Below are 25223 nucleotides of genomic sequence, written 5' to 3'. Positions count from 1 at the left end.
GCATGATTTTAGAATGTATTTTTTTGTGGTCTTTTGCGTTTTATTATATTTTGCTAAATCATTACCTTTTTTAGATCCATGACACAGTGCTGCCTCAGGTGAATTTCCTTTTATCCATTTAAAGATCTGGGGGCACCTGGGTGGCTCAGTCGGTTGGGTATCTGACTTTGGCTCAGGTCATGATCTCACAGTTCGTGAGTTGGAGCCCCGCATCGGGCCATGCTGACAGCTCAGAGCCTGAAGCCTGCTTCGGATTCTGTCTCCCTCTCTCTCTCTGCCCCTTCCACACTCACACTCTGTCTCTATCTCAAAAATAAATCAATAAAGTTAAAAAAAATTTTTTTTAAAGATCTGAGGACCTATTATATGCAGAAATATAAGAGGTCATCTTGCCTTTATGTGTGTGCTATCTTTTGGGTAGATAGGAGGCAGGATGTGATGGCCCCAGTGCCATGCTTAGTGGTGCATATAGACATGCGTATAGACATATTTATGGACATTTAAGAATAGAAGGGCATGGCATTATATTCTGTGGGAATAGCAAGATAACAGCGCCCAAGTGGGAAATCAGGCATATCCTGTGGTGGGAACATCAGAGCCCACCTGGACTGTCCCATCTGGAGGGAGCTATATGGGAAGGTGATGGAAGGCAGTAGAGGCTCATCAGTTGCTATGGGGTCAGGGGTGAGGAGTAGATGTGCTCCAGCCGGGGTCCCCCGTTCTCAGGGCAGATCTCCCAGTTCACAGGGAGCCTGTGCTAGGCATAGATATAAATACTGCTCTTGAGACTCAGAGTGTTTTGGCATTGGAGGAAGGGGAGATAGTGATGTATTCAGAATCAAGCTTGTGAAATCAGAAAATGGAAGCTCTTGTGCAGTGGAGTGGAATTCTCTTCTTGCTTCAGCTGCCAGAACAAGCCAAGATTATTGTTGGGTTGTTGAGCACTTCACCTGGAGGGAGCTGGAAGTGCAGCCCACCTTCCTTGAACAGACCATTCTCTCTAACGGTCTTATTGTGCTTAAGTAATGAGTCACCTTGTGTTCTTTTGGATTGGGTGGGGCACAGTTCTTACATAAACAGTATCAGTGGTTTCTTTCGTGTGCCATCACTTTTCCATTAAACATGTTTTCTTTGTGAGTTTTCTTGTGCTGTTTCTCCCTGTCACTGACCTTTTTCATTTATTTTTCTTGCGTTAAAAAAGTCCTGTTTTTTTTAAGGAAACCCATTTATTTTTGTGAATTTTTCCTAGAGATTACATTTTAAGGAAGCAGCTTGATTTATGCCTGGGGATTAGAAAAGAGCCTGTATGGATTCATTTATTAACTTCAACCAACATTTATGTTCCAGGGCTCCTGCTAAGGTGCTAGAAACAAACGTGAGTAAGACAGGCCTTAGAAACTCAAGAATATACCCATTGGTAAGAATACAGGTGTATATGTGATCCTAGTTTTAGTCATAGTATGCATTTGTAGTTTTTTTTTTTTTAAGTGAAAGTAATAGGTACTTGTTTCCTTAATCCAGGAAAAAAATATTAAAAATATCATTCATAATTCCAAATCACCCATAATAGTAGTTGATGGAAAATTACAACCTTGAATGGGATTGTTATTGCAAATTTTTCTCTTTGTGATGAGCCATACTAAAAATCATTTGTTCAGGAAAATGTGGTTTAGGATTTAAGTTTTCTTGACTCTTAAGTTTGTATGGAAAAAGGAAAGGCAGACCTTTCTCAGGTCTTTCTGTTGGTGGGGTGTTATGTTCATTTTTTTTTAAAATTACGCCACTTAGAACATTTTGTACATTTACTAAGGTAACATCTAGAGTCTTTAATAAAATCAAAGATTTTATTGATGAGGACTAAAACTTTATTTAGGGTTTGTTGAACTAGCTATGCTTGTACTTCCAATTTTATGCTCTGCTGTCTTTGCCTGCTTTGCAAAAGGCAGTTTTATGATCACTCAGGGTGGACACCTCTGCAACCCACAGTTCAGCACCTGATGGATTACAGCAGGGTGTGCAGACCAGAGTATCTGAGCAAAGTAACAGCACACATATTGAGTGCACTCTGTGTGTCAGGAGCAGTGCTGTCCTGGTGACTACATGTGGGAATTGGTGACAGCCACGCAAATAGCAAGTGTGGAAATACTAATCCGACAGTTCACACTGTGTTTTCCTTTTTATTATTTGCAAAACTGTCATTGTAGTTGAACTCAAAGTTCTTTTTGTTTGCTCAATCACTAAGTGAAGTTCCTCTTACCTATTTTTTTTTAAGTTTATTTATTTTGGGGGAGATATGGAGAGAATGTAAGCAGGGGAGGGGCAGAGAGAGGGGAAGAGAGAATCCCAAGCAGGCTGCACACTCAGCACAGAGCCTGACGTGGAGCTCGAACCCACGGATTGTGAGATCATGACCTGAGCAGAGATCAAGACTTGGGACACTCAGCCGACTGAGCCACCCAGGTGCCTCTCTTACCCACTTTTAATGAATACACAATTATGTTTTTCTTTGTTTCTCATAAACATATAATCTTTCTAATAGAAGAAGGCATCCTCACTGTAGAACATTTCAAACTTTGGAGAAGAGTAAGGAGGAAAAAGTCACCTGCATCCTGCAAACTAGTGAGGACCGTTACTAACTTCTTGATGATTTTCTGAATCTCTGATGTATATGGATATACATGTATGTGTTGTATCCTCCTTCATTGAGCATTACATTGTGGACATCATGTCATTATTCAAAATACGTCTTTGGTTATTGCAATATTACCTATTTTACGGGGATGCTGTGTTTTATTTAGATGGTATTTGATAAATTCTGGATTCAAGATTGTTAGATATTACATACTGAGAAAATAAAACTAGAATTTGAGATGTATTTAATATTCTGCTCTTTTCAGGTTCTGAAACATTATTTGCTTGAGCTATTTACCAGATATGTTCCAGAATATGAACTGTTTTTGAACTCATGAGAGTAGCATGATAATTTTATAGACAAAAGTCTGACTTTGGAGGGCAGTGTTTATTTTTGAATGATGTTGATGTTCAAATGCACAGTTGATTCATCCAGATCCCCTCTTATGTGAATAACCTTCAGAAAAAAAGCATTCTCCGGACATGGGGGGGGGGGGGGGTGTCTCAGCTTCACTAGCTTTTTTTCTCTGTGCTGTGTTGGGATAGTAAAGTTTGTTAACAGGAGGAATATTTTAAACTGGATTAGTGGTTTCACGTAGTACAGTGTCATGATGGCTCCTTGGAGATTGCTGAGACTTGCTGGATTGTCATTGACTTTGTGTCATTAGCCATGTGACCAGTGTTAGGCAGCCCTCGGTCACTGACTGGTGTGTGCCACTGGCAGATGAATGGGCTGCCCTCATGGCACCGGTCTCCCTTGTGATGGCATTGTGGCTTAGGTGCACACTGGAGAAGCAGGCTCTGGACCTGGTAGCTCTGGGTTCCCGTCTGAGTCCAGTCCCCTCCCGACTCTGTGCACTTGGGGAAGTCAGTCACACCTTTTAGAACCTTAGTTTCCTCATCATTAGATACACATTGAAATGAGCCATGAAACAAAAACCCATGATGTGGTTATGAGGCTGGAATGAGGAAAGACCGAGGGCCATGCTGGCCCTGGCAGGGCAGTGGCGGCCAGCAGTGCCTTTGCCCTTGAGTTAGTGATCTGAGTGATTGATGCTCCCTTTTATTTTTTTTTTAATTTTTTTTTCAACGTTTATTTATTTTTGGGACAGAGAGAGACAGAGCATGAACGGGGGAGGGGCAGAGAGAGAGGGAGACACAGAATCGGAAACAGGCTCCAGGCTCTGAGCCATCAGCCCAGAGCCTGACGCGGGACTCGAACTCACGGACCGCGAGATCGTGACCTGGCTGAAGTCGGACGCTTAACCGACTGCGCCACCCAGGCGCCCCAATGCTCCCTTTTAGAAGCCCTGGTGTTGCTGCCAGTTTCCTGCTGCCGGGCCTCTTACCCACCTTACCACCTTCTCCCCCACGTCAGCTAGAAGAGGGCAGAGGGGACCTGGAGTTTCTCTTTGTTTCTGTTTCACTGCGGTTTGTTGTTTTTGTTGCTAGGAGTTTATCTACCTTAATGCTTTGTTATTATTCACGGTCAGAAGTGCTACTTATAATTTCTGTCTTCTGTATATCCCTAAAATGGTAGCCCAGGAACCTATGTTATTAACCCTCATCCTTGCTGCTGCTTCCTTAAATACTATCCTGAGGACAAGATTAATTTTCCCTCCGTCCGCAGCTGCCCTGATGCAGTGTATACTGTAGTTCCATTCTGAAGTGTCATCTTGGAATCTTTGTTCATTCTAGCACTCCCTTCCTTCCTCTGGTGAAACCGTGCTGGTTAGTGACCAAAGTGGGGATTCGAAAATGCATTCCTATTCTGGGTCAGGAGTGACCCAGAATTATTAATTTAGTTTATTAATTAAGCTAATAGTTTAACCTGTATTATCTGTGGCGTTGTTTCCTTCTGTTTGCATCTCGGGGGTGATGTTTTAGGTTTCCCAAAATAAGGTAGAACTGTACAAGATAAATCCAGTGATGTGACAAGAGAATGTCCAACTTGCTTCATCCCATAAATACTGCACTGGAGTATGTGGTATACTGGTTTTCATTTATGCTGCTCATATTCTGAGATACCAGCATCAAATTGCTAAAATTATTGATCAGAGTAATACTCTTATCTTCTGTTTTCTTCCTGAACTTTACTTACGTATTTGTTAAAGCATTTAATTAAATCTGCTTTGTGGTGTACTTGTGTGTAGCATAGGACTTGGAAGACAAGGCTTTTTATATTCCACTATAGCGTCTTGCAGAATGCATTTCTATACAGTTTACTCTGTAAATCCAGTGAATTTTTGGAACAGTGAACTACCAATTGCTTGTCTTCTTAGGACTTTCTACACTCAGCTTGTAAATTGTTACATAATGCCCATGTTGCCATTGTAAATATTTGAAGTGAATTGCCTACTGAGTTTGTTAATGTATTTCATTTGTGCTATAAATATTTAAATGCCCAGCAGTGAGTACATAAGATCTGTTAACAATTTCTAAGTAACTACCTGAGTACTGGTTTTTTTTTTCTTTGTTATTATTTTTTAATGTTTATTTATTTTTTGAGAGAGACAGAGTGCTAGCCGGCAAGGGGCAGAGAGTGAGACACGGAATCTGAAGCAGGCTCCAGGCTCTGAGCTGTCAGCACGGAGCCAGATGCGGGGCTTGAACCCACAAACTGCCAAGATCATGACCTGAGCCGAAGTTGGACGCTTAACTGACTGAGCCACTCAGGTACCCCTGAGTACTGGGTTTTTAAAAGGAAAAGCCCAAATGTAATCCAAACCGTAAATGACAATATAATTTCTAGTTATTTTTTCATGTATATAAAGATCATGAAATCTATCCAGTACTTAATACAAAGTGTTGATTTTATGTAATAGCTTGAGTCAGCTTGCTGTTTCACACTGGGGGAAATAAAGGACTGAATCTTGCTATGCATATGAAGTAGTTTAAAAGGAAGCACCTATAGATAGTAATTTCATAGTGAACAGAGCAGGAGGGAAAGGGTTACAGCCCATCTTTGCTTGCCGCCTGCACTGGCATCACGATAACAAATAACTGCAGACTTGGTGGTTTAAAACAACACAAATTTATCTTCCACAAGCCTGGAAGCCACAAGTCCCTATGGGCTGAGACAAAGGGTCAGCAGGGCTGTGCTCCCAGCTTCTAGGGCTGCATTCCTGAGCTCCTGGCCCCCTCTCTGCCTTCAAAGCCAGCAGCTGTTTCCATCATCACATTGCCGTCTGGAAGGATGCTATGATTGTGTTAGGGCCCACCTGGATTATCTAGGCTACTCTTCCCGATTTAGGATCCCTAATTTGTCACATCTGAAAGTCCTTTTTTTGCCACATAAGGCAACGTTCACAGGTTCTAGGGATTGCGTCATATATCTCTTTGCGGGGGGGGGGGGGGGGGGGGGCGACATTACTGAGCTGACAACACTACCTATGTCCGGATACTTGGGAGCCAGGATATTAGTGTGGCATATTTGTTACAGTTACTGAAACTGTTGATTCATTTACCTAAAATCAATACTTTAAATTAGGAGTCACTGCCCGAAAAACTTCTGTACCTTAAAAATCCCTCTGTTTTTCCCTCCCTCTCCCAAACCCCCAGGTGGTTACTGGTCTTTTTATTGTTGTTTTGCTTTCTCCAGAATGCCAAATGGTTGGGATTATATTGTATGTGGCCTTTTTAGATTGGCCTCTTTCACTTCAGCAATATGTATCTAAGGTTCCTCCTTGTTTTTCCTGGCTTGATAATTCCTATCTTTATTTTGATTGCAATAAAATTCAAATAACAAAATTAACTTTTAAAAAATGTATAATTCGGTGTCATTTAGTTCCTTCACAGTGTTGTGCACCTATCACTTCTGTCTGATCCCAAAACATTTACATCACTGTCCCCCCACCTGTGCAGCCACTGCTTCTGTCTCTGATTTCCCTGTTCTGAATATTTCCTAAAAATGGAATCCTACAATATGTGACTTTTTGTGTCTGGCTTGTTTCACTTAGCATAATATTTTAAAGATTCTACCCTGCAGTGTGTGTCGTTTCTTTCTATGGGGAATAATATTCCATTATATGGACCTACCACAATTTGTTTATCTGTTTGTTTATCATCCTATCCATTGATGAACGTTGGGGTTTTTTCTGTCTCTTGGCTATTGTGAATGGCACTGTGAACATTTCTGTACAAATTTTTATTTGAATACCTGTTGTCAGTTTGCAGGGGGAGGGTGTGTACCAAGAAGTGCAATTGCTGGGCTCATGTTTTTGAGAAACTGCCGAACGATTCTACAATAATGGGAACATTTTACATTGTCACCAACAGGGCGGAGAAGTTCCAGTTCCTCTTACATACCTGCCAACACTTGTGTTTTTGTTTTTAGTCTTTATTCAGCTTTTAACCGTCACCAGTGGGCACTAACAAAATATTTTTTTCTTTTAAGTAATCTCCATGCCCAACATGGGGCTCGAACTCAAGACTCCCAAGATAAGATTCACAGACTCCACTGACTGAGTCAGCTAGGCGCCCCACAAACACTTGCTACTTTTTGTCTTTTTGATTATAGCCGTCCTGGTAGATGTGAAGTGTCTCATTGTGGGTTGGTTTGCATTTCCACGATAACTAACTTCCCAACTCCACATTTAGTGAGTTTTCTTAGCCTGAAATTGGCCGTTTGGAAATATTTACATCCCAAAGTTGGCAATCTCAGAACTGGTTGTAAATGTGTACAGTATATCCCAGCTCTGAATGCTGTTCCTGTCCTCCAGAGAGGGTTCCCCCTACCCTCTAAGTTAGGGCAGTGTGGGAACAGATCAGCTTAATCTAACAAGGTTCTGGGTTAGCCCGAGGGCAAGTTGCGGACCGCTCTCATCTAGTCTGCTCTCATCCGCTTTCAGGCTTAGCCCCGAAGACACGCAGTGTTGACTGAGTCCCTCTTCGGTCACCCTCAGAGTCCCGGTTTTGCTTCCTCAGTATGAGGAGCCTGCCAAGCTCTTTTGCCTGCTAGAGGCTAGCTTCTTGCCCTGAGTAGCTTAAGAGTTTGGCAGCTACCTCACGGGTGAAACTGTCAGATAAGCTCACTTCCCCCTCCTGAGGATCTCAGATCCTGGAGTCTGTTGCTCAGCCGACCCAGCTCTCCCGATTCTTGTCTCTCTGGTCTTGTAGTGTTTGCGTTAACTCTGTGGCTTCCCTGCTTCTCAGCCCCTTTCTCAACCTCTTGTACCACATCCCTGGGGGGGAAGACAGTCTCAGAAGGTCGGCTCCCCACCGTAGTGCCTTCTACCCTGCAAGTTGGCCCCTCTGGGCCTTCATGCCTTGGCAGATTTCCAGTATCTTCTGGCATGTATATGCATGTGTGAGTGTGAGCACGTGTGCACGAGCATGTTTCTAATTGTTCTCAGCAGAATCGGTCTGCTTCAAGGTACTCCTCAGCTTTAAGCTAACGTTATTTATAAGGAAAACTAGATTTGTGAACTCCTCATATATTGATTGCCCTATAAAATTTCGAAGGAAAATATTTTCTGTTGCTGAGTGTGATTTGGAAGTGGGATGGGAAAATAGATTCGGCAGAAAGGGATTAGGTGTCACGTTTTGTGTAATTTTGTTTCAAAATGTATCCTTAGGTAAATATTTTAAATGTCTATGGGTTTCTCCCCCGAGTTTTTATTTAAATGCCTGTTAATTAACATACAGCGTAATATTAGTATGAGGTGTGGAATTCAGTGGTTCAACACTTTTCGTACAACGCGCAGTGCACATCACAGCCCGTACCTCCTTAATCCCCGTCTCCCTTTGGTAACCATCAATTTGTTCTCTGGAGTTAAGAGTCTGTTACTTGGTTTTCCTCTCTCTTTTCCCCCCTACGTTTATTTGGTTTGTTTCTTAAATTCCACATATGAATGAAATTATATGGTATTTGTCTTTCTCTGACTGACTTATTTCACCTAGCATAGTACCGTATAGCGTATGTAACATAATGCACGTTGTAAACGGCAAGATTCCATTCTTTTTTTAATGGCTTAGTATTCCATTGTGTATATGTGTGCATATATTATAAATATATACCTCGTACTCTATATGTAATATATGCATGTATATACCACATCTGTATCCATGCATTAGTCAGTGGACATTTGGGCTTTTTCAGTAATTTGGCCATTGCTGCTAATGCTGCTAAAAACATCGGGGGGTGTGCATCTCTTCGAATCAGTATTTTGTGTCCTTTGGGTAAATACCCAGTAATGCTCTTGCTGGGTCGTAGGTAGTTCTATTTTTAACTTTTTGAGGAACCTCCATACTGTTTCCCAGAGTGGCTGCACCAGTTTGCATTCCCACCAACAGTGTAACTCAGTTTCCCTTTCTCCTCATCCTCACCAACACCTGTTGTTTCTTGTGTTGTTAATTTTAGCCGTTCTGACAGGGGTGAGGTGGTATCTCATTGTGGGTTTGGTTTGTATTTCCCTGATGGTGAGTGATGTTGAACATCTTTTCGTGGTTCTTTTGGTCATCTATATGTTTTCTCTGGAAAAATATGTATTCATGTCTTCTGCCCATTTTTAAAATTAATTATTTGTTTTTGGGGGTGTTGAGTTTTGTAAGTTATTTGAATATTTTGGATACTAAATGACACTTTTTAAATTTTTATTTTAAGTAGTCTCCATGACCAACGTGGGGTTTGAACTCATGACCCTGAGGTCAGGAGTCGCATGCTCTGCTGACTGAGCCAGCCAGGTGCCCCAACATGGAACCTTTTTAAATGAAAATCCTGTTACTATTAGCGCCTAGCTGGCTAAATTACAAATGAGGCCATTTGTAAAATTTTAAGCAGTAGAGCTTGACGTAAACCGCTCTAGAAAAATTCTAGTTTGGGCTTCACGTACTTCACCTATGAAATGGCATCTGGCAATTCAGTGACTTGGGAAGTACCTGATAAATGTGACCATTTAGTGAATTTATGTTTTTATGAGTCATGAACACTCTTTCATTTGTTTTACATTTTATAGCTTCAGGAGAAGAACAGGCTGGAGACACTGGGGATTTTAATTATAAGTAGAGGAGAAAAATGGATTTTAAAACTTTCACGAGAGCCTCATTTTTGTGTAGGGAAGGGTGGGGAGTCTGGCTGCCCCACAGAACAGTGTGGGGGCACCGCTTCAGGGGGGCTTGCCTGGTGCTGCTCTGGGTGTGGAGTCGGAGTCAGAGGCCGGTCCTCTGTGGACCCCAGCTCTGTGGCTGCTGACCGGCACCAACTGGATGGGGCTCAGATCCTTCACCTGCAAAGTGGTGAGGGAGTACAGTGATTGATCGGCCAGGTCCCTGCAAGCACTTAAAAATAAAAAATGAATCAGGACCAGTGGATGGGAGTAAAAGAGTGAGGGCCTGGAGGGGTGAAGAGGGGAGGATCTGAAGGGGTGAAGGGGTGAGGGAGAGAATTTGCGAGGGACTGGAGGGGTGAGGCAGTGAGGGACTGGAGGACTGAAGAGGTGAGGGAGTGAAAGGGTGAAGGAGTGAGGGGGTGAGGGAGTGGAAGAATGGGGTTTTCTGGGGAGATACAAGCATTGGGTCCTCTAGTAAAAATTCATGTATCTTTATGGCCTCACCAAATATTTCAGTTCTGACATATATACAAGTTTTTAAATACAGAAATAATTTGGTCCCCATAATGGCATGCCCCTGTATGCTCCTTCTTCACCAGCGATTGGGGCAGGTGCCCTTTAGGGCCAGTAGACCACTAACGTGTCCTTGTTTGTTGGTTAATCCACCAACACGGAGCTCTCAGGCTACTAATTTATCTCTAGGCCTCTGGGGTTACTTACTTGGTTTTGATATTATTTTGGGAAATATCTGAGTAAAATAAATGAAGTATGGTAGCACAGTATGTATTTTAGGGAATGGTATGTTTGTTTCTCTTTTGTAACAGCTATATTTGGGATACGGTTCATATACCACGCAATTCAGCCACTTAAAATGTACATTTCATTGCTTTTCAGTATAGCACAGTATTATAGAACCATCACCAGTGTCTAGTTTTAGAATGACTTTGTCCTCTCTTCAACTCCATACCCATCCCTCCACATCTCTCCCACGAGCCCTAGGCAACCACTGATCCGGTTTTTTTCTCTATGGACTTGCCTGCTCTGGACAGCCCATGTAAATAGAGTCAGGTAGTGTGTGGTTTTTGCGACTTTGACCTGTGTTATAGAGAGGTGGTACATAGATGATAGAAAATGAGAGAGGTGATGGGTGATTGATAGATAAATGGTAGAAGCCGTATCCACTTCCTGGTTTTGAGGGGGCACTATAGTTGTTTAGAATACACCCATTGGGGAAACTGGGTGAAGTGCACACAGGGCCTTTTGGCGCTTTTTACAACGTCTGTAATATTCCAAAAGGAGAAATTCTTGAAGGTGATCTTAGGATCTAGTTATTGTTTCTGTATATAGTTACATATATATAGTGCATGAACAAGTGATCTAATTATCATTTCTGTATGTAGTGATGCACATATAGTGAATAAACTAGTGGGTTTTCTAGGGAGACTTGGGGAGAGTCCAGGATATGATCACGAGATGGGAAGAGGGGTGCCTGGGTGGCTCAGTCAGTTAGGCATCTGACTCCTGATTTCAGCTCAGCTCATGAGGTCACGGTTTCTGAGTTTGAGCCCTGTATCAGGCTTTGTGCTGGGCGTGGAGGCTGCTTAAGATTCTCTCTCTTACTCTTCCTGTTATCCTCCCTGACTTGGCATGCACAGATGCGCACTTGCTCTGAAAGAAAGAAAGAGAGAGAGAGAGAGAGAAAGAAAGAAAGAAAGAAAGAAAGAAAGATGTACAAAAACGTTTGTAATTTTTTCCCTGAGATTCCCTGTCATTAAGCCTCTTGTACAGAAAAGAAAGAACAATAGAGTAAGCCATGATATTTCTCCCTGGGATATCACTGTAACACCAAATTGAAGGCGTGTGTGTGGGGAGGTGGTGTTGGGGTTTTTTAGGTATTTCTGTATTACACGATCACAGTTAATGACAAATAGGCATGTATCAGGATCTTGGTTTCAAACATGTAGTAAAAATAAATTGTTATATTTAGGAAACAAACCCTAATGTTTCCAAGTGCCTGATTACTGTTCTCCATTGCATACTAATAAAGGAGTAAAGAGAGAAAATGGGTAGATTTGGGATATGTGACTTCATTCTCATAACTCTTCAAATATATACTGTCTGTGTGAGAGAATAAAATTAAGCTCTTAGAAATATATAAACCAGTTTCTTGAAAATGAAAAATTTATAGTTAATTTTCAAACATGAAGTGACTTCTGAGTTTGTGTAGATGTTTGGTATTCCTGTCAGTTCTGTACTTAAGGGGGACTGTGACTTCACAGACTCCTATAGTTTCTTATTATTGTTGGTTTTTTTTTTTCTTTTTATTTGAGAGAGAGAGAGAGAGAGAGAGAGAGAGAGAGAGAGAGAGAGAGAGAGAGAGAGAGAGAGAATGATCAGGGGAGGAGCAGAGAGAGAGAGGGAAACACAGAATCTGAAGCAGGCTCCAGGCTCTGAGCTGTCAGCACAGAGCTGGATGCCGGGCTCAAACTCATGAACTGTGAGATCATGACCTGAGCTGAAGTCAGATGCTTAACTGACTGAGCCACCAGGTGCCCCCTTTTTTTCTTTAATAGTAGAACAAAGCTGGGTTGATTCCACTTGGTATATAGAACATGTGCAATTAATTCAGTGCTACAATTACATATCTATCTTCTGGTCCATTTCAGTCAAAACATAAGCAGATAAATTTGAATAGTAGCATTTGATGTGAATTTAAAACCAAAAGCAGCCAGATTGTCTTAAATGTTTAGTGAAGGAGATGAGAAGACATGTTTCCTATTCTTGGACTCATTTTAATTTGCAAAATTGATGTAATTTATGCCAGAACCTCAAGTCTGAATCAAGATTATGACATAATTTATATGACTTTTCTTGAGCAGTTGAAGAAAGAATGTCTAAATGACTTTGGAATTTTATTGAAATATGTTTCAAATCTTTGGAAAATATCCGTAGACCTGCATCTTCCCTGTAAGGCATTAAGTAAATCTCTTGACATTAGTATTTTGATGAAGGGATTTCTATCTAATTGTTCTCCTGGGTAGAAGGAACAAAGTGTTCCTGTTTAGATTCTACCATTGAATATTAGTCCTGGCTTAAATTTTCCTGTCATTATGTGCATGCACTGAAATTGAAAGCCTCCCTTCAGAAATAAGTGGATGAATGAATAGTACATCCAACATGGCAGATATACTATATGAAATTACAGAAGGCCTCATAGTAAAACTCATTCAAAGTATTTATTCTTTTAGTGAATTAGAAATAAGAACTGGTTTTCAAATAATTTAGACAGCTTGATTATAGAAGATGTGCTGGGATAAACCTAGCTTTTTAGTTTTTATTTTAATGTTTCCTGGTCTACAAAAATAGGTAGTGGTCATTCATGTACTCTGCCATTACTTGAGCCAGAAGAGTCTCAAAACCATGGAGCTGAGGTTTGGTCCATGCTGTGGCTCTCCATTGGAGTTTCAGCCAGCCTTCCTTTGGTCAGCAGACAGTTCTTACTTCGAACTGTTGGAGTTTGAGACCACAGAGGAAAGCGACAAATATACCCTGATAGATTTGTGGTGAGCATATAAAGGAGCGGTCATAGTCACCACCTGTGGTCTCAGGTAAGCCCTGAAGGAATATTAGTGCTCCTTACAGTCCCTAGTGAAATTTCTCGCTAATGCAAAAAGCACCTAGGAGAGAATTTTGAAAATGTTTCTTGGTAGAAAAAGGCCTTTAAACAGGTGGGTTTTCCAGCTCAGTTACAGTATTTTAATGTCTTTGTACTGTAGCATTCTTTTTGGTGTATCAAATCCACAGTAATTAAAGTCCACCTAAAGCTGACACAAACCACTGAGAAAAGTACAACTGTGGATTTACTGCATGAATGAGTTTGACTGCCTACTTTTTATGTGGACTAGAAATAGATAAACCGAGGTATTTTGTGCAATTTCTTTTTACCATCCAAATGAGAAATTTGACCCTACTCTTAACATTTTATTACAGGATTGACAGGTTCTGAGAGAAACATTCCCCTCTCTTGTTTTTAACCTTGAATACTTTCTTTGTAGAAGCAGCTATTAGGAGAAAGAATCCCAGTATCTCAGAAAAAAACTATTAAGATTTCTTGGCTCTAATTTTTCTGATCTGCATGCATACTGAGCCTCTGGGGAAGGTGGGAGAGGGCAGATTAGAACTGGGGGGTTGTGGGGCGCCTGAGTGGCGCAGTCGGTTAAGCGTCCGACTTCAGCCAGGTCACGATCTCGCGGTCCGTGAGTTCGAGCCCCGCGTCAGGCTCTGGGCTGATGGCTCGGAGCCTGGAGCCTGTTTCCGATTCTGTGTCTCCCTCTCTCTCTGCCCCTCCCCCGTTCATGCTCTCTCTCTGTCCCAAAAATAAATTAAAAAACGTTGAAAAAAATAAAAAAAAAAACCTGGGGGGTTGTGAGGAAATATAGAGAGGTAGCTTTTATGATAACCCTTCTGGAAAATAGGTAAAGAAGTTTATAGAAAGATTGGAGGCACAAATTTATGTTGGTACCAATTTACATTTAAGTCATTTTCTCACTGATAAGTTCAGCAGCCAATCTGCCAGAATGCTCAGAACTCCTCACTGATATGTTTACCAAGAAGAGGTAATAAGAACCCTGCAAGATAGATGACTTAAAGTTGAAAATATTTGAAATCCTTTCATTTGGAAGTTTTGTCCAATGTGAGTATTCAGTACTGTCTCTAATGCCTTTTTTCTCATCATAATTATATAGTATTTAGAAATTGTAGTGGTTTTCTTTTCTCCAGGTCCTCTCTACTTTATCTCAGTAGGCCATACACAGGTTATTGGCTGGGTCTGTCAGGATAGGGAAGCAGTGCATAGAGGGAATTGTAAATGTCCACTTGATCCAAGGTCAAGAGAGTGAAGACAGTTTCTTTTTTTTTTTTTTTTAATTTTTTTTTCAACGTTTTTTATTTATTTTTGGGACAGAGAGAGACAGAGCATGAACAGGGGCGGGGCAGAGCGAGAGGGAGACACAGAATCGGAAACAGGCTCCAGGCTCCGAGCCATCAGCCCAGAGCCCGACGCGGGGCTCGAACTCCCGGACCGCGAGATCGTGACCTGGCTGAAGTCGGACGCTTAACCGACTGCGCCACCCAGGCACCCCGAGTGAGGACAGTTTCTGACACTCTCTCTTGCACTGGCGTCCCATACTTGTGCCTTCGTTGATAGCATTTCCAAATCCAAGTCATTCTGTACCTTGGAACCTTAGACTCCCTTTGGTTGATTTGTGTGCTAACCAGACTTTTTCTGGGTAATTTTAACTTGCTGCAAGATTCTTTCCATTTGTATTGATTTTAAGATTAATCAGTATGCAGACAAAACAATAGTGAACATTTGAAGATTTTTAGTGTCTCCCCAGCTCATGAACTCTTTGAACGCAGGTCAAGTCTGTTTAAGCAAACCTGTGGTGTAGTACTTCCAGGCAAAGGTATGTGCTGATTGCTTTAAAAGGTTTCCTGAAAACAGTTTCTCTTGTGATACAACGGATAAAGTATAGGTGTCTCATGTTTTCTTAGAACCTGTGGTTCTGTTCTAGTCTTGCCCCATTTGTCCCTGGTTTTTGAGATGTTAATTTTAGATAAGAAAATAAAACTCCTGCTTAGGTTTTTTCAATTTGTAGACGTCTATAGAACTCATTGCGTGGTGTAGGAAGGTTGGTGTTTTTGGATTGTCCCTGGGTGGTGGTTCTTGCTCCATTGTGCTGGGTGGCTGGTGAGGTAGGCCTTGCTTGGGTTTGTGCTGGTTGGGACCTCCCCCAGGTTCCAAAGGCGCACTCTGAACAGCTGTACCAGGTGGACTAAACTCCTTTACCCTTTCCCGCAAATAGTGAAAGAATTCTTTGACTGGAACCAGTCACTGCCCCAAGTAAGAATTTGGTGAGTTTTTTTATGTTGGGTGTGTTTTTGCTGTTGGTTTTTGTTTGTTTGTTGAGATAGTGCCTAAAGGACTATGCAGAGATGAGGAAGCTCAAATCCTTCTTAGGATGAGAAAGAATGTGAATAAATGAGTTTGGTGAACTTAATTGGCCAGTTTACTATTTGAAGTTTAATGACATTTGGTTTCCAAAATCACTTTATTCATTTGTCTTTTTTTTTTTTTTTATGTTTATTTAGAGAGAGAGAGCACTTGCACTAATTGGGGAGGGGCAGAGAGAGAGAGGGAGAGAGAGAATCATAAGCAGGCTCTGTGCAGAACCCAACACAGGCTCGAGCTCACAAACTGAGATCTTGAAGGCTAAAATCAAGAGTCGATGCTTAAGTGAGCCACCCAGGTGCCCCCATTTATCTTTTGAATTTTACTTAAAAATATTAAGTCAGTCACGTTTCCAGTGTAATAGATATGTATCTTCATACTTTCCTAGGTATTGATTTTTATTCTAGACGTTTTTTTAATAAAGGAAGGAGTGAACAGCACATATACTTCATGTTTCAGTGTTGCTAATGCAAGTGGAATTTAAAAGGATTCCCCATACGCTGGTGTACTTTTGTGGAGTTGCAGGTACTCAGTCCTCTACGGGCATTGGATTGAGCAGTAAAGTCCCATACAAGTGCTAAGTATTAACGTTGTCTTCAAGGGGAGAGCTGTTTGAAGAAAAAAGACAGTCCTTTTATTTAACTTCAAGCATTAGCCCATATTATGTTTTTAATGTTCAAAAATGGGGAAAATGATTTGGTTAGAAAACTTCAGGTGTGCTCCAGCCAGCTGCATCCCTTATGCTTCAGCCTGTGTAACAGGGAGGACTTTCCAACCTTCAAGTCTGGGTCTCTTCCCTCTGGCCTGTTCCCCTGCTTTTGAACAAATTAGTCATCCTCTGTGAGTCTATTTCATGGTCTGTTAGATGGAGCCACTCATTGTTCTAAGTGTGGTGAGGGTTAGACACGGTGGCTGTCTGTAGAGTTCCCGGCACACAATTAATGTTCTGTCTTTGTATATTTGGTTTAATTTTTTTTTAAGCAAAACAACTTTGGTAATATCAACATTATATTAGAATCTAAAATATGCCTTTGTTCTTTTTAAAGGTAAGATTAAAAAGATTTCTTGGGTAGTGTCAACTTTTAAATATAATCAAAACTTAAGTAATCATACAATGATTATTTCTAGTTTGTAGAGACAATATAAATAACAAATATGAAAACTTTTTTTTTCAACGTGTTTTTTTTATTTTATTTTATTTTATTTTTATTTTTGGGACAGAGACAGAGCATGAATGGGGGAGGGGCAGAGAGAGAGGGAGACACAGAATCAGAAACAGGCTCCAGGCTCCAAGCCATCAGCCCAGAGCCTGACGCGGAGCTCGAACTCACGGACCGCGAGATCGTGACCTGGCTGAAGTCGGACGCTTAACCGACTGCACCACCCAGGCGCCCCTGAAAACTTATTTTTTAATTGGACTTATATAAAGGAGATTTAAGGGCTTTTTTGTGCTTTTTTTTTTTTTTTTTTTAAGTTCAAAGGTAAGGTTTGAAACCAAATGATACATGTTCATGGGTTCCTCTGTGGTTTAGGGATATGTTTTCTATTTTCTCTATATATCCCAGTTTTTATCTTCGATGTTTTTGCTACTTTAAATTCTGTTTGGTAGAACATAAGCAAATGTTTATGAATATGTATTAGTGAGAAGCAGATTTTGACTTAGTAAATAGAATTAAAATTTAGTAACAGACTTCCTTCAATTTTGATATATTTTTTTTGGCACTTTGAAATAATCCCTCGTAAATTAAAAACCTCAACGATTGAATGCCTTGGGATGACTCTACTACAAGGAGACGGCTTGACGTTCAGCGCCAGCCAGCTCACTGGTATTGAGGGCTTATTTGTGCGGCTGTTTCTCTGCCTACTGTTTCTGATAATTCCAGAATACGTTGTGGGCACTGCAAAAGTGTTTCCTCGAATGCTAATCTTCCATCATTTCTCTCCTGACCATTCCAGTGTTGACCCATTCATTGCCTGTAGAATAAAATCAACACTCCTTTGCATGGCATAGAAAATATTTCAGGCTGTTCCTGACCTGGTTTTTCAGCTTCAGCATTTACCATTCTGTCCATCTTCAAATCCAGCCAGAGTAAATTGTGTATGCCATTATTTTTGCTTAGACTAGGCTCTTCTTTGCATAGCAAACCCCAAGTAATTTTTCCAAACCCATGTCACATGCTGTGTTCTTCCCATATCTCTGGTGGACTCTTCCAGGCAGCATCAGATCCTCCCCTGGCCCCCAGATCTTCTCTCACGGACTGGTGGTCACACCTTTCCACGCCAGTCCACTCCACCAGCTGTGAGCTTCCCAAGGACAGACATATGTCTAAGTCTGTGTCGTATCCCTAGCTCAGGCCAGAGCCAGAAGTAACTGCTCAAAAACCGGCTGCTTCATTCAGCCTCTTCTTCAACAAGAACAGTCTATACATGTGCAAGTATATTAAAGACTAGCACAGGGACAGAAATGCAGTAACAAAACCAGAATTCACACCAGTCAACCTGTATTTCTGTCCTGGTGCATGATGGTGAGTAGAGAAGCTTTAGTATTACATAAATGTAAATTCTGTAGGCAATTTGTGGGACTGGTGTGTGTTTGCAAGAAAGAAACAATAGCTTTATAGCATTACTCTGGCTTTAAGTGTGACAGAATGAATAGGAATTTGCTAGCACATTGGCAGACCTAATTTGAGAAATACCAGTGAACTTAGAGAAATCAAACAATGTTAGAAAAGGCATATGTTTTCATTTTGGAACTTTTTTTTTTTTTTTTGCAGAAGTCATTTATCCCATTTAATCAACTGCTTAGAAATGGGATTGCTGGGTCACAAGGGTAAATATACATATATGAAATTTTATCATTACTACTTAAGTGTCGTGGCCCTTTCATGCAAATATTAAATAGAAACAGTCTTTAAATTGCTCGCTTCTTAGTTTTAGAAATAGTGGGTCTGGTAATCGTGTTTTATTGTGAATTGCTATCATGCTTGTTGAACTTTGCTGTCAGCTGTTTCAGGACTTGTACTGTATTTGACCTCTAGAGTCTAGATGAGTAGGTCACTATTAAACACAAAATTTTCTACTTCTGACTTAGTACTTCATGCAGTTTTTTTAAAGTTTATTTTGAGAGAGGGCGCATGCAGACGCATGCACAAGTTGGGATGGGTCAGAGAGAGAGAGGGAGCTTGGTCCACACACTGCAAGATCGTGACCCGAGCTGAAATCAAGAGTCAGATGCTCCCCCGACTAAGCCACCCAGGTGCCCCAGTACTTCATACAATTTAAGGCATATAATCTGAGGTTTAGGCTTTACTCTTTGATTGGAGTATGTCCTGCTGAGAATTTAGTAGACTGTGGATTAACTGTCTTCATAGCACTTTCAACATCCTTTAGTAATAAAGTAGTCAGGAGCAGGGGCAGACAAATCTGGTTTTTTTTATCCCCAGTCAGTAGCTATCCTGTATATCGGGGAAGTTAATGGTCCCTGTGTGTAGATTGTTGTAAGAATGAACTCAGGTAACATACGTTGATAGCTTAGCACAGAACCTGCCACACACACAGCAGCACATGATACTGCCCTGGCAGTTACTTTGAGTGTACTTGGGTTTGAGTGAAGAGTGATGGTGCCCTCACAGATTTCCCAGAAACCCAGTTGGAGGGAGATTTGTTACCTCAGCCATCCAAGGACGAGGTCTTCAACACCTGCCTTCCTTCACCTGCTCCTCTGAACCTTTTATATGAAAGGCTTTGAAGGGAGCTTGTTCTTATCGACCACCTCATTCTATGATCTTAACCTTCTTCGTTTTGTGGACTCTGAAAGTCTGGTAGTGTGGCCTGCAGATTTGCATGCACTCAGCCTTGTGCATGTGGACTCCCAGACAAGGCCCTCATCTTTGAAGTGGGTAGAAAATCTAGATTAGCCGAAGCTTTCTCTGTGTGAGGCATTGTACTTAGGATACCTGTTTATGGGGTTTCAGAACTTAGCACAAATTCAGTTTTTCAAAGAAACTAAGGAATCGTAAAAAAAAAAGTAAGAATCACTATAAACACATTTTACCCCTGAGGAGTAGTAGGAAAACCTTTGCACTAAACTGCAGAGAAACCGTTTCTCTGAGATTTGTAGGCTTTGTAAGGGGACTCTCTACCAGTTAGCACAAAGGAACTGGCTGCCTACCACCTGCTCACGGAAAAAGGCTGCGGCCCATCTGGCCCAGGTGTGTCTGGCAGGACCTGACGTCTGTGTCTTGGTTACTGAGGAACATGGGCCGTCTGTGCATAGAGGTGCTGGTGCCAGCCTGTCACGAGCCTGCCATGTTCTCGGTAGGGTGGGCGCTCCAACGTGTGTTGTGGGTGCTGATTGTCGGCATCACAGCCTAAGACCACAACAGATAAGGGCCTTGTTTTCACAGATGGAGTTTCAGTTATTTACTGGAGATGAGGTATAAATGAACAGTTTGTGTTGTCACTTCGTAAAATTCGGGAGCAAAGAAAAGATGTGAAAACAGGTAAAAGGAATGCTTAAGTAGCAGATTAAATTCATCTTGCTGTAATGTTTTCAAAGGACACTTGACATTGGGAATATTTCTTCATGAAGCAGAGCAGCGGTTCAGGCTTCGTAGAACTGATGCCATGGACCGCCTGTGCACGCCCCTCTCATTGACATCGTAGCATCATCCCCCCAGTCTCACTGTCACCTATAAGCCCGCGTGGTCCTAAGGATCATCTTGTCGTGGATAGTCGTTATTTCTATTGAGCGTGGAATGATAAAAGAATTTTAAACTAATTCCAACACTACATTGAGGTTTTACACTTCGCATAACATTTTACATGAAAGTACAGCCCAAAGAACTTACACTAATTTCAGTAATTTTCTAAATAGAAACAGATGTCTCTGGAAAGCAAAATAGGATTTGAGGCAAGTCTTTGATCTGCTGTTTGATAAACGTGTAGGAGTTTATGGTCTCGAGTGAGGTAATTGAAACGCGGCTCCTGTGTGTGAGTCCTTAGCTCTGGTAGCCCCACGCAGTTTAGCTGGGAAACCAGGCCAAGCCTCCCTGGGAAGCGGGCGGAGGTAGTCACAGCATCTCTAGAAGAGGCAGGCCTGCGGAGGGTGTTGTTGATGGTGTCGTTTACTTAGAAATATAGAAGGAGGAACACATCTACAGTGAAGTAGTTCTGGCTGTCCCCAAATAGGTGCTCGGCACGTGCTTTTCGGTCCTTTCTGTCACCAGTGTGGCTGGTTGGATTCAGCGGGGAAGGGCAGAAGGGAAGGTAACCTCACAAGAAATTGCTACGTTGGACCACAGCTGAAGACCTGCCTGAAGGCCTGGTACTCTGGAATGGCAGCCACCTGTTGCATTCCTGGTCTACTTTGCTATAATGTGAAGAAATGGCAGAATACAGCCTGCGGATGAGTTACACGTGTTCCCTAGTCCCAGTCTAGCAAGCCTTGCAACCCTCCCCAGCCAGCCCCAAATGTCTTAGTTCTTGGCGGAAAGTATAGTCCCTTTGGTACTACAGTTCCACTCGGGTCAGATAGGCCTCTCCAGGCAACATGTCGTCTGGATTTAAGCAACCTTTGCCAACACTTCTCTTTGCCAAATCTCTCTTCTTGAGCGTCGTCCTTTTTCTTAATTCTGGAAAGTTGCCATCCCTTCGGTTTGGTCCCAGAATGAATTCAAGCTGACTGATGTAGAAAATGTTGTTTCAGTTCCTTCTAGCCCACCATCATGGTCCAGGCACATTGAATCTGTGGTGAGAAGGAGTGGGCAGCCCCAGCCTGTGGACACAGAGGAACAGGGAGAACCTGCCATGGCCTCTCCTGTGGAACAGTGTGGCGGGGACAGTGCAGTGACCATGGCCTCCAAAAAGGACCCAGTTGCTGCTGGGCCCCATTCAGTGATGTATTCCTCAGGGCCAGGCACGACAGGTGGGGCTGGTTCTCAGAGAACCGTGTTCTTGGGAATCTTCCCCCCTGTCACCCACAACCAGAACATTCCCTGACCAGCTCCTCTCAGCCATAGCATGGGGTACGGGGTTTGTGTTTCACTGACTGCTGCGCCTGTCTTCTTTAGGAAAGTGAGCGTGGCAGTTCCAGAAATCAGAATATTTCTCTGACCACATCTCAGTCACCCTTATAAAGCTGCCTGTGGCCCATTGTACATCTAAGCCAAAAATACCATTTTCAGAGTGTTAGTATGGTCTGTATGCTGTTCTTTCTTTGAGGGAGTGAGTACATAGCATTTCTCAGAGGAGAACTCCCTACCAAAACAGCTTTAGCCTTCCTTTGCAAGGGGGTTTTATTTTAATGGCAAAGAAAATACTTTTCCACCTTTTTTCTAAATAGGTTTATTTCTGTCTCTGCAAGTGCTCATTCTCTCCAGTATACAGGCCCTACTCGTGGAGGACTGTAATCAGTATTCATTTGGGAGATAGTGTGAGAGGAGCCAAATGAGGAAACGCATCTGCCGGCTGGTTTGGGCCAAAAGAGGAAGGCAGGAGGGAGAGGTGGGTTCTCGAAGGCTGGGAGTCTGGATGTCTGGAGGACTGATGGCAGTGCCGGCGATGGCAGGGAGAAGCCCGTGTCTTACAGAGGAGATCGTATGGAATCGCTCCCTGATGTTCCGGACTCCAGTGCACTCTCCGTGGGGCCTCACAGATTCAAAGAAGGGACTGTAGCCTTGGTGGTCATTAGACTTTTCTGCCTCAAAGTGTTGTTGGGATGTAAAGAGCTGGAGTGTCACACATTTCAGTGTCTCCTCAGAAGCCGTTGTGCGCGCTTCAGAGCAGGGCGTTGTAAAGACGCATTACGTGAACAGTAGGCGAACAATAAGAGTGTTCAGTAGCCTGTGTGACATTTTATAAACAGTTGGGAGTCAATAAGTCATGTGTGTGTGTGTTTCTCTTAGGTTCATTTTCCAGACACTGAGAGAGCAGAATGGCTAAATAAGGTAAGAGTAGAATATACCGAATACCAGATTGTCCGTGGGATTAGAGGGTGAGGGGCCATCTTTCCCTTTTTGGGAATTTGGATGTTGACGATGTGTGAGCTCATTTGGACTTGGTTGGCTTCCGCTCCCCCCAAAATTGAGTCATAACTGATACATTCCTAAATAGTGAAAACTGTGTCTTTAACATGAAAAAATTAGTGATATATTCATAGTTGTGTATTTGGCCTGTGTCTACTTTCCTGATTAGCTAGTGCTCGAGTCTATTTCATAATAATTACAGGCAACATTTTTGAAAATATTAAGAAAAGGGAACTAATTCTCAAGAAATTTAATAATAGATTAGTAATCATTTTAAAAGTTATTTTTAAAGATCACATACTTTGAAGTAGATCTCCTTTATCCCTATATTTTATGTATCCTTAGAACTATAGAGTAAAAACTAATGTAGATTAATGATTCTTTTATAGCACCAAAAGTTAGTCCATCATTAAAGAAAACTCTTTAATGTTTTATTAAGCCCTATACGGTTTTACGTTTTTAGCAATAAGTTGAAACCACAGGGTTTTTTGATTTTTTTTTTTTTTTTTTTAGCAACTTTAAATGTGCTGGTATGCTTAAACGGAATGCTTAACCAGAATAATTCCTGAGACATATTAGTTGGTCAGTAGTTTATTGTTGTACATTTTTGAAGTTCAGATCATGTTGATTTTGCATACCAAAAGGAGACACCCCCTTTTAATTTTCAAAAATGCTGGTAAACTGTAGGGGTATAATTTTTCATGATGACTTAAGTACATTATTATTTATGTGTTATAGCATCTTGTTTGATACGAATTCTTTCTTCTTTACAGACCGTAAAACACATGTGGCCTTTTATTTGCCAGTTTATAGAGAAGTTGTTTCGAGAAACCATAGAGCCAGCTGTGCGAGGAGCAAACACCCACCTCAGCACCTTTAGTTTCACAAAAGTTGATGTGGGTCAGCAGGTCAGTTTCTTCTTAAGTATTCTTACTTGTGCTATGAACACTTAAAAAAAAATTTTTTTTAAGTTTATTTATTTTGAAAGTGAGGGCAAGCACAAGCCGGGGAAGGTCAGAGAAGGAGGAGAGACAGAATCCCAAGCAGTCTCTGCAACATCAGTGCAGAGCCCGACGCAGGGCTCAAACCCAAGAAACCATGAGATCATGACCTGAACTGAGATCAAGAGTCCAACACTTAACCGACTTGGCCACCCAGGCGCCCCCACGTTGCTGTGAAAACTCTTAAAAGTATATTAAGCTACTTCCAATTATTTTCTAGAGAAAATTGCTCTAGAAAGCAACCTGGGGAAGTTCTGGAAGGGTGTCTCTGCAGCTCCTCCCAGGTCTGCCTCCCATGGGATGCCCTCCCTTGTCTTTTGTGAGGCCCTCACTTGCCCTCATTCTTCCACTGTGGTCTTTGGCCAGTTCGGTTTCCTTGGTTGGTTTCTCTCAGTTCCAGCGTTTCTTTCTACCTCACATCCTTCTGTCAGAATTACCTTTGCACAGTTTTTCACAATTTATCTAGTTGGAAAGGGAGTTTGATATATGAGTTCATACTAAAAGTTTAATAATCGACAACAAGCTTAACATGTTTACTCCCTCAAGATCTTTAAAAACAACGATTAAGGACTCCCAACACCAGGCTTGTAGAATCACATTAATTATATTGATGCAGGGAAAGAAAAATTTTGTTACTGGAATCATACAAAGAAAAACTCCTAATTCCTAGTATTACTTCTGGTGAAAGCCTCAAGACAACAGGTAAATTCGTTGCTCATGGCAGGCTTCCTTTTTATTTTTGTAAGTCAGTGTTTACAATGATTAGTAACAGTTCAATGTAACATTTTTTTAATTGAGGTGTAATTGACATATAACTTTCCTGTTGTACTTCCCAAGGTAACATTGTTTTATATGCCTAATGAAAATTCAGAATTCAGTAATATTTTTAAAAATTTTTTTTTTCAACGTTTATTTATTTTTTGGGGGACAGAGAGAGACAGAGCATGAATGGGGGAGGGGCAGAGAGAGAGGGAGACACAGAATCGGAAACAGGCTCCAGGCTCTGAGCCATCAGCCCAGAGCCTGACGCGGGGCTCGAACTCACGGACCGCGAGATCGTGACCTGGCTGAAGTCGGACGCTTAACCGACTGCGCCACCCAGGCGCCCCAAGAATTCAGTAATATTTTTAAACACACACACATACACACACACGCACACACCCGCACACACGGCGTACACACATTTGGAGCACATACAGTAGAGCCAGAGAGCACAGTGTCACCGTATGCTGCAGGTCAGATGTCTGTGCTTCAGCCCCTCAGGGATTTGATAAATGTGGCCAAGGAGTGTCTGACCTGGTGACCTGGTGGCTGCGTTGTGTTTATCAGTGCCCCCAGGCTCATCCCCATCCTGTACTCCCAGGCCGTCAGTCACCTTGCTCCATCAGAAGTGATTTTCTGCCTACAGAGAACTCTCCATCTTACCTGCTGTTACTCAGCATCTGGGGTCTCCACTGCAGGCGACTTTGTTGTGCTGGGCTGTTTTTCCTCTTGGCTGTGAGGTCTC

General features: G+C 41.9%; 1 protein-coding gene across 3 annotated transcripts in view; it reads left to right on the top strand.

Annotated features, from left to right (window-relative positions):
• Window positions 1-25223, top strand: part of ESYT2 (extended synaptotagmin 2) — an 82701-nt gene that overhangs the window by 5724 nt on the left and 51754 nt on the right. For all 3 annotated transcript variants that reach the window (XR_007146435.1, XM_047830848.1, XM_047830839.1), the window contains exons 2-3: window positions 22596-22637; window positions 23489-23623. Coding sequence is in view for 2 of the 3 variants with exons in the window: in XM_047830848.1 (XP_047686804.1) it covers window positions 22596-22637; window positions 23489-23623 (177 nt within the window). In the remaining variant the exon portion in view is untranslated. The remainder of the gene's footprint in view (window positions 1-22595; window positions 22638-23488; window positions 23624-25223) is intronic.

Source organism: Prionailurus viverrinus, chromosome A2 (assembly GCF_022837055.1).
Source record: "Prionailurus viverrinus isolate Anna chromosome A2, UM_Priviv_1.0, whole genome shotgun sequence".
NCBI lineage: Eukaryota > Metazoa > Chordata > Mammalia > Carnivora > Felidae > Prionailurus > Prionailurus viverrinus.
The sequence above is the reverse complement of the archived record's forward strand: the minus strand, read 5'-3'. Positions and strand labels throughout refer to the sequence as shown.